Genomic DNA, 10,375 nt, shown 5'->3' on the forward strand with positions numbered 1-10,375 from the left:
CATAAACACATTTCATTACACCAAATACACAAAATAATGTTCTTTTTAGCAGCATCATATGACCCCTTTAAAGAACTTTGTTTTTCTACCTCCAGAAGACACAAGTGCATATGTTGCCTTGTTTATATAAAAGTGCACTTTTCTTTGTTTTAAACCTAGCCAAAAAGCCTGTGAAACACAGTATATCTATTTATTGTGAAATTACTACGTTTCCGTGTCAATCCATGTTCCTTTTTACTACGAACAATGCACTGTCACTTTAATTCAGCGCGTGCAGCACAGCAAAAATAGACTCGGTGCGTAAACGATCGCTGCACTGCTGCAGACGCGCCGCTCCTGGAACGCACTGACGGACCGCAACCGCGTGCAGTGTGAAAGCGCTAATCCGTTAACATGGGTGCGTAAAATAATAAACGCAACGCACACACACTGCAGACGGAGTATGTGTGAAACAGGCGTTACAGTTAAAGCTAACACCATGTTTCCTGATGATATCTCCCAAGGGTAATGTGAAAAGCAACGGTCCTAGTACTGAGCCTTGTGGTACTCCATACTGCACTCAATCAATCCATGTGGAGCATTGATAGTGGAAGCTAGAGATTATGGTTTATAAAGTTGTAAATATGGATATTTTTCTTACACAAACACATCGATTAGCTTCAGGAGGCCTATATTAACCCCCCGAAGCCATGTGGAGTACTTTTTATGATGGATGGACACTTTATTTTGCTTCAAAATCTGGAACACTACCCACTGCCATTATAAAGCTTAGGAGAGCCAAACTCCAATTGTATTCGTCTGTAAGAAGAAAGTCATATACACCTAGGATGGCTTGAGGGTGAGTAAACCATGGGGTAATTTTCATTTTTGGGTGAACAATCCCTTTTATTCAATGGAATATTATTATTTAATGGAAATATTATTTTATTATTATTTAATGGAAAACCAAAGAATGTGCAGGACCTAGAGGATATTTCTGAAGAACTGTGGACGGTTTAACTGCTAAAGACAAGCAAGGGACTCATGAAACCCAGAAATCAGTTGTGGGTCATCCAGGTCAACAAGGTAGTAACTTTTTCAACAGTTTTGTGAATGTAATGTCTTTATTGAACACATGCCATTAAATAATTTCAGAAGCGTTCACAAACTTTTTCTTGCTTCTGTATATGTTGACACAAACAATACCAACATGAGCATGCCTCTTTTTGAGTGCAAAGTACTTTCGTGGACAGTCCTGGTTTTTGTTGTTTTGTCCCCGACTGGAGCCATCCCCGGAAATATCCCTCTTTTACAGCACATTCAAAACACCCCACAAAGACATTGCAGAAAAGCTGACCAACATATATTACAATTAGCAACACCTCTACATAATCTAAATTAAAAGGTGTCTACCTCAACCATTTAAAATTTAAAACTATAGCAAAGAAGATGGTCAGGTGTTCTCACTGCAGTAAACATGCTCAAAAGAAAATAATAAGGCTCAAGGTAAAGTACTGTATAAAGAGATGTATTATATAATAAAACAATAATGCACATAAAAGAAGTGGTCAATGAGTGAACAATCAACCTCACATTTAGCTGCGGTGTGACTTGATTTCAAACATATCAGAATCAGAATGAGCTTTATTGCCAGGTATATTTACACATAGGAGGAATTTGTTTTAGTGACAGAAGCTCCACAGTGCAACAGAATGACAGTGACAAGACAGGACGCAGATAATAAAAAGAATAATATACAAATATACAAAATAGACAATGTACAAAATAGCAAAAACACAATATATAATATAGACAATTATATTCAAATGATTTCATGGTCACAGACGTTAGAGCCACAGGTCTGTAGTCATTAAGTCCAGTAATTTTGGGTTTCTTTGGGACGGGGATGATGGTGGAGCGTTTTAAGAATGAGGGGAATTCACACAAACTCGTTCAGATCGTCTGCCAGTTGTTGATTCTCCACAGTGCTGTTGGATGGTGTCTTGTAATTGGTGATGTCTTACAGACCTTTCCACACTGAAGCAGGGTCACTGTAAGAGAACTGCTTCCTTAGCTTTCCAGAATAATTCCTCTTTGCCTCTCTGATCTCCTTTTCCAGTGTGTATTTGGCCTGTTTATACAAGAATCTGTCCCCATTCCTGCGAGCATCTTCTTTGGCCTGACGGAGCTGTCTGAGTTTTGCAGTGAACCATGGTTTGTCGTTGTTGTAGGTTAAATGAGTCCTGGTAGGGATGCACATGTCTTCACAGAAACTGATATAAGATGTTACAGTCTCTGTGAGCTCGTCCAGATCGGTGGCAGCAGCTTCAAAAACACTCCAATCAGTGAGGTCGAAACAGGGCTTGTAAATCCTGCTCTGCTTCATTAGTCCATATTTTTACAGTCCTTAATACAGGTTTAGCTGATTTCAGTTTATGCCTGTAGGTCGGTATAAGATTAACCAAACAGTGATCAGAGAGCCCCAAAGCTGCCCCTGGAACAGAGTGATATGCATTCTTTATTGTCGTGTAACAGTGATCCAATATATTACTGTCTCTGGTGGGACATGTGATGTGCTGTCTGTATTTTGGCAGTTCACAGGAGAGATTTGCTTTATTAAAGTCCCCGAGAATGATTAAAACAGAGTCCGGGTGTTGTTGTTCTGTGTCTGTGATCAGATCAGCGAGTTTCTGTAAAGCGGTGCTCACGTGTGCTTGCGAGGAATGTACACACTTACGAGAATGAACGAGCAAAACTCACGCGGCGAATAGAACGGCTTGCAATTAATGAAGAGCACTTCTAGATCTGAACAGCACATCTTCTTTAACACAGTTACATCTGTACACCACCTCTCATTGATGTAAAAGCATGTCCCGCCGCCGCGCGATTTCCCCGTTGATTCTGCGTCGCGATCTGCTCTAAACAGCTGAAAGCCCGGCAGACTCAACGCGCTGTCCGGAATGGCGTCTTTCAGCCAGGTTTCCGTGAAACACAGAGCAGCAGAGTTTGAAAAATCCTTATTTGTCCGGGAGAGCAGAAGAAGTTCGTCCGTTTTGTTGGGTAGAGAGCGGAGATTTGCCAGATGGATGCTTGGCAACGGCGTTCTGAATCCGCGCTGTCTGAGCTTCACGAGCGCGCCGGCTCGCTTCCCCCGTCTGCGCGTCCTGAAGCGCTTGATCAGCGCCGCAGCTCCCCCGACAACAATGTCCAGCAAAACATCAGAATAATCAAAACCGGTGAAATATCGGGTGGTGTGTACTTCCGAATGTCCAGCAATTCGTCTCTGGTGAAACTGATTGCAGGGATATAACTAAAGACAGGACAAACTAACAAAAACATAAAAACAACTGCGGAGCACGCCACGGAGGCAGCCATCAGGCTTCAAAAACACTCTAATAAGTGAGGTCAAAACCAGCTTTTAAATCCTGCTCTGCTTCATTAGTCCATCTTTTTACAGTCCTTAATACAGATTTAGCTGATTTCAGTTTCTGCCTGTAGGTCGGTATAAGATGAACTTAACAGTTATCAGAGAGCCCCAAAGCTGCCCGTGGAACAGAGTGATATGCATCCTTTATTGTGGTGTAACAATGATCTAATATATTGCTGTCTCCGGTGGGACATGTAACGTGCTGTCTGTATTTTGGGAAAGATTGGCTTTATTAAAGTCCCCGAGAATTATTAAAACAGAGTCCGGGTGTTGTTGCTCTGTCTCGGTGATCTGATCAGCGAGTTTCTGTAAAGCCAGGCTCACGTGCGCTTGAGGAGGAATGTAGACACTCACGAGAATGAACGAGCAAAACTCCCGCGGCGAGTAGAAAGCCTTACAGTTAATGAAGAGCACTTCTAGATCTGAACAGCACATCTTCTTTACCCCGCTGTTACATCTGTACACCACCTTTCGTTGATGTAAAAGCATGTCCCGCCGCCGCGCAATCTCCCCGTTGATTCTGCGTCGCGGTCCGCTCTGAACAGCTGAAAGCCCGGCAGATGTAGCGCGCTGTCCGGAATGGCGTCGTTCAGCCATGTTTCCGTGAAACACAGAGCAGCAGAGTTTGAAAAATCCTTGTTTGTCCGCGAGAGCAGAAGTAGTTCATCCGTTTTGTTGGGTAGAGAACGGAGATTCGCCAGATGGATGCTAGGCAATGGCGTTCTAAATCCGCGCTGCCTGAGCTTCACGAGCACGCCGGCTCGCTTCCCCTGTCTGCGCGTCCTGAAGCGCTTGATCAGCGCCGCTGCACCGCCAACTACAACGTTCAGCAAAACGTCTGAATAATCGAAATCCGGGTAGAAGATTTTGTGGTGTGTTCTGCCGAGTGTTCAGCAGTTCATCCCTGGTAAAACTGATCTTGCTTGAGAAACTAAAAAACAGGAAAAACTAACAAAAACAGTACAAACACTGGAGAGCCAAGCACTGAGGCGGCCGTCCTACATATGCATTTACTATTGTCATACTAAGAACACAAACAGGCTCTCACATTTACATGACTTTGCATATGGATAAGTGTGTTGATTTTATTGCATTGATCACAATTAAATTGTCTTTCCCCAGAGTGAATGTACAGATGGTTGCTGAAATTACCCCTTTTTCAAAACCTCTTGTCACACGAAGGAAAACGAGAAATTCTTTTCACAATGATTTTGCAAATGCTGTTTCAGGCTTATGTGATATGTGAAACTCATGTCACACTGAACACACTTGTAAGGTTTCTCTCCAGTGTGAACTCTCATGTGAATCTTAAGGTTTCCTTTAATTGTGAAACTCTTTTCACACTGAAGACACTTGTAAGGTTTCTCTCCAGTGTGAACTCTCATGTGCAGCTTAAGGTTTCCTTTAACCGTGAAGCTCCTTCCACACTGAGGGCAGGTGAAAGGCTTCTCTCCAGTGTGAATTCTTAAATGATACTCAAGGTATGCTCTGTATATGAAGCCCTTTCCACAGTGAGGGCACAAGAAAGGCTTCTCCCCGATGTGAACTTTTACATGATTCTCAAGTTGATTCCTGTCTGTGAAACTCTTTTCACACTGATGACACTTGTAAGGCTGCTCTCCAGAGTGAACCTTTATGTGAATATTAAGGTCTCCTTTAATTGTGAAGCTCTTTCCACACAGTTTGCAGGTGAAAGGCGTCTCTCCAGAGTGAACTCTCATGTGATCCTCCAGGTTTGCTCTGTTTGTGAAACTCATTCCACATTGATGGCACATGTAAGGCTTCTCCCCGATGTGAATTTTTACATGATTCTCAAGTTGATTCCTGTCTGTGAAACTCCTTTCGCACTGATGACATATAAAACAGTTCTCTCCTGAGTGAATCCTCATGTGATGATTAAGGTATTCTCTACATCTGAAGCTCTTTCCACACTGATCACAAACAAACGGATCCTCTCCAGTGTGAATTCTCATGTGAGTCTTAAAATTTTCTTTTTGCATGAAGCTCTTCACACACAGTTTGCATTCGTAAGGCTTCTCTCCAGTGTGATTTGTCATGTGGCCATTAAGATCTCTTTTCCGTTTAAAACTCTTTCCACACTGAGAGCAGATGAACGGCTTCTCTCCAGTGTGAATTCTCATGTGGACATTAAGACCTCTTTTCTCTTTAAAACTCTTTCCACACTGAGAGCATGTGAACGGTTTCTCTCCTGTGTGAATTTTCATGTGAGTCTTAAGTTGTCCGTTTAGTGAGAAGCTCTTCCCACACAGTTTGCAGGTGTAAGGCTTCTCTCCAGCGTGATTTCTCATGTGGGTATCAAGGTTTTTTTTCTGTGTAAAACTTTTTCCACACTGAGGGCATGTGAACAGATTCTCTCCAGTGTGGATTTTCAAGTGGCCTTTAAGGCCTTGTTTTTGAGTGAAACTCTGCCCACATGGTTTGCAGGTGTAAGGTTTCTCTCCAGTGTGAATTCTCATGTGGACTGAAAGGGTTTTTTTCTGTGTAAAACTCTTTCCACACTGATAGCATTTGAATGGCTTCTCTCCAGTGTGAATTCTCATGTGAGTCTTAAGATTTCCTTTTAGTGAGAAACTCTTCCCACACAGTTTGCAGGTGTAAGGCTCCTCTCCAGTGTGAATTGTCATGTGGGTATTAAGATTTCTAGCTTCTGTTTTATGGGTCTGTGAGTAACTAAATGATTCTTCACCAGGCATGAAGTTTTTCTCTTCCATTTCATTCAGTTCTTGACTCTCCTCTTTCAGCGCCATCAGGTCTAGGGTGAACAGAATCAAAAACAAGTGAACACCAGTTTAACGGCACAAAGCAACAGACATGAAAACATTTAGACCTGTAATCCCAGACCCTCTTCTTAATACTGTTAACTCTTAACTTTCTTTAGGACACATCCCAAATACTACCCTTCATATAAAAACCCACAGAAGAGCACTGCACACATTTGGGTTGGGATCCTGTGGGTGGTCAAAAAAAGATACCACAGGTTCCTTGATTTAAAATGAAGAATGGAGTCAACACATGTTCAGGAAAGATTAAAGTGGGTTTTTAATATACAAAACCAAAACAAGGCAAGTCTGATATTCTGATAAATTTTCAAGTTGTTACTGACAAAAGGGCCCCTATTATGCAAAATTCATGTTTACATGTTGTTTGAACATAAACGTGTGTTAGCAGTGTGTGAACACAACCACCCTATAATGATAAAAATCCACCGCTCCTTATTTTTAATCCACATAAATCATAAGCAGTGTCTCAGAACAAGCCGTTCACAGAATCTGTACAAAGTGATGTCACATTGCTCAGGCCCCGCCCACTGCCGCTGACTGACACCGCCGTATTAGCATAGACCCACCCCGAGTTAGCTATAAAACAGTCCGCCATTGTTTATCTTCATGCTAGAACATTTAAAAGTCTTCTTATTAGAGCTACAGAAATTATTCATTCAAGAACAGTGAGTGATTTTCTGCTTTTATTTTATTGTTTGGCTCATATTAACAGCGTAGACAGCAGTAGGTACTGTATATTACACTGCTGTCACTTAATACACAGATCTAATACACACATGCACTTTCTTTCCCAGCTGTTTAACTTCACACACATAACCGACTTTGTTTTTGTAACTTACGTGTTTTTAACATAAACTTGTGTGTGATAGTGAACTTTAGTGCTCACATGCCGTGTGACAGCCGCTTTCTGTGCGCTCTATCAGACACTATATCAGAAGTTTAAGCTGATATGGCTTTAAAACGCATGATTTAAGTGCGACATACATGATAATCAAAACCAAACAGATGTTTTTTTGTCAGCGTATCTGAGGTACAAGCTATGAAGGCTCCGCCCTATTCTGGAAAAGGGGGCGGGGAGCAGCAGCTCATTTCCATTTAAAGATACAGGCACGAAAACAGCGTTTTTCTACTCAAAATAGAAATTTTCAAAATGATATAATAATAGATCTGTGGGTTTTTTTGAGCTGAAACTTGACACCTGAGACTTGTATTACATCTTGTAAAAGGGGCATAATAGGGGCCCTTTAAATTATATTGGTAACGATGAAAGATGTGTCCATAGTTGGTTAACCGTGCTTTTGGAAAATGATCTCCTGAGTGTTAAGCCCAGTTTAGCCCAATCATGTTCCTGGATATCTGCATTCCTACAAAGTTCAGTTTCAACCCCAATCAAACACACTAGCTAATTAAGATCTCAACTCAATTGTATATAGCACTTACAAAACTGGACCAAATGCTGTACATAAGAGCTTAAGCAAAAGCCTAAAACTTACAATCTCAGCATGCACTGATGGGGCTCCAGAAACATGGTTAAGAAGCACTGAATTAGACACATCTGGCCAGCAGAAAGCAGAAGTTGATGTGATTGATAAGGATGTAACACGTTTTAAATTCAACCCCAATTCCAGAAAAGTTGGGACATTTTGTAAAATGCAATAAAATCAAGAATCTGTGATTTCTTAATTCTCTTTAACTTCTATTTACTTGACAAAAGTACAAACACCTCACATTGGTTTCATACAGATTACTTTATCAGAGATTATTTGTTTTCGATAAGATTTACTTCATTTAGACATATCTCTCATGTCTGTGTACACAAATAAAAGTAGACCCTTCACAGATTCAGAGAGCAACAGAGTGTGGGCCGAGTCTGGCCTAATTCTGGCGCTGTTTTTTTCACAGTCTGGTGTGAAACAGCAGTTGGCTGAGCTCTGGCTGGAGTCTGGCCAACCAAAAGAAACTAAAAGCAAGTTGTATCTATTTGGCTGAGCCATGGCTGGAGTTTGGTCCGCCAGAAAAAAGAAAATATTCGGCTGAGATCTGGGTGGGTTTTGGCTAGCCGAAGAGTAAATAAAAGATCTCTGGCATGAATGTGCTTTACAGTAAAACAGACTTGTGTAAGATGTGTCTTCCTAATTTTATAAATCCTTTACGATATTTATTCAAATTAATTTTATAAATCCTTTATGATATTTATTCAAATAGCAGATACTTTTGGATATTATAATTAATTAAAGAAAAGTTTATGTACTGAAATCGACTGAGAAATAAAACATGATTGTGTTTTTATCCAAAAAAAACCGCAGTCCCCCAGTACAGCTCGGTCTAATGTGGAGGACAATGCAATCCAATGCATCTTGGACATAGTAGTTGATTTACATCTACGGCGTTAAATCCACTCTGGCAGTGAAATTCAAACTGCTGTTAGAACTTTTGTGATCCCGCCATACCTTGGTTTTGTCTTTTGGAGCTTTAATACATCAAGGTAAGTTAATTCTTCTTTTAAAATCTCAACTAACGTTAACATGTAGGTTTCACCCATTCTTCTACAGTGCCTTACTTGATTGGCTTTTTGTTCGTGTTTAACTCTTTTCTGTCATTGGATTTCATTTGTTTTTATGTTAAAGGTACTACAATTATTCTCAGTCCCCATTTACAGTGCATAACGGAAACCATGTGGTCTTACAGTGAGTGAAGTAACGTGAAAAAGGGCTGTTAAAAGAGTCAATAAGATGTTTGAATCTGGGGGAAAAGGAATTAATAGGAATTAAAAAGTATTGCAACTGGAGATTTTGTGCTATGCTTGGACACAATCTACACAAGTATGACAACTAAGAGTCATGATTGCTTTTCTGTATTGGCCTTTATATTGCCTAATTTTTAAAATAAGTTGTTTATTCCCATTTGTGTTTTGCTTGCAGAAATCATGTGCCACACAGTCAGCTTTGGAATTAAAAAGTATTGTAAATGGAGATTTTGTGCTATGCTTGGACACAATCTACACAAGTATGACAACTAAGAGTCATGATTGCTTTTCTGTATTGGCCTTTATATTGCCTAATTTTTAAAATAAGTTGTTTATTCCCATTTGTGTTTTGCTTGCAGAAATCATGTGCCACACAGTCAGCTTTGTTGACACTGAAGAAGTTGAGGTTATGCCTGCAATCTGGATGAAGAATGGTGTGTGTTTATGGCCTCCATATAAACATTTAAATCAATTTTATTGTTTAAGGTAGTTATTTCACCTGCTTTCACTAGATCACAATAATAGAAGTAGGAATATTTCGCTGAATAGTATATTCACATGTAGGGCTGTGACGGTCACCGCGGTGGTTGGTTGGCACTGCAGTTGTCTACTGCCACCGGCGGTAGTGCACGTGACGTCACGCACTCTTTAACAACCATAATACGAAGTTTTGCATACAAGTGTAATAACAGTAATAGTTGCAAATTGTTTTATTTAGACTATAAGTCTATGCTAATTCACAAATTACCTCAAACGCCATACACAGCGTTTCCTTTCGAATGGCAGGTTTGAGCGCAGGAAAATACAGTTTATTCTGCATTCAGCAAGTTAATTTTGTGTTGGGCGATGGACCTTGTTGGGAAACCAAAAAATATATCGCCGATCTGGAGCCATCTCCATTCATGTCACCCATCCGTGTTTGTACAAGTGTCTTCAAGTTCCCGTGATCGCAAACACCTGGCTGGTCAGGTTTGGTGAGGCTTTCTCCAAATTGGCCAAATACAAAGGAGACAGTGATAAATGAAAGATGTTAACAAGAAATGTGGGAACGATTCCTATTTCAAAGAGAGCGTGTGCAGACGAGGAGTTAATGCGCCGCTTGCTTGGCGGTGGAACAGTGAACCGTGTCTACACAACAGGTTGAGTCTGTCTAGTGTCTACACAGGACATATGAGCTCTGTGTCAGTACTTCATAAATAGGACGAGGCAGTTTACTGTCGGGGATTTGTCGTGTCGTGCCGCATCCAGTGTAGCATCACTGATTATAATGAGTTCATAACCTAGCATTTTGTCATGTTGTGTCGCACCGCGCCGCTCACGTCCTGTAGACAGGGTGTATTTAAAGGGGTCATATGATGCTGCTAAAAAGAACATTATTTTGTGTATTTGGTGTAATGAAATGTGTTTATGCGGTTTAAGGTT

General features: G+C 40.8%; 1 protein-coding gene across 5 annotated transcripts in view; it reads right to left on the reverse strand.

Annotated features, from left to right (window-relative positions):
• Positions 1-10,375, reverse strand: part of LOC107718993 (gastrula zinc finger protein XlCGF57.1-like) — a 193,691-nt gene that overhangs the window by 8,334 nt on the left and 174,982 nt on the right. The window contains exon 4 of one of the 5 annotated variants that reach the window (XM_016526285.1): positions 4,323-6,179. The exons of 3 other annotated variants lie outside the window; for them this stretch is intronic. In XM_016526285.1, coding sequence (XP_016381771.1) covers positions 4,579-6,179 — 1,601 coding nt within the window. In that variant the 3' untranslated portion in view covers positions 4,323-4,578. Of the gene's footprint in view, positions 1-4,322; positions 6,180-10,375 lie in introns of those variants that run through there. One more of the 5 variants, XM_016526277.1, reaches the window with a different exon arrangement.

Source organism: Sinocyclocheilus rhinocerous, unplaced genomic scaffold (assembly GCF_001515625.1).
Source record: "Sinocyclocheilus rhinocerous isolate Xijiao unplaced genomic scaffold, SAMN03320098_v1.1 scaffold673, whole genome shotgun sequence".
NCBI classification, from domain to species: domain Eukaryota; kingdom Metazoa; phylum Chordata; class Actinopteri; order Cypriniformes; family Cyprinidae; genus Sinocyclocheilus; species Sinocyclocheilus rhinocerous.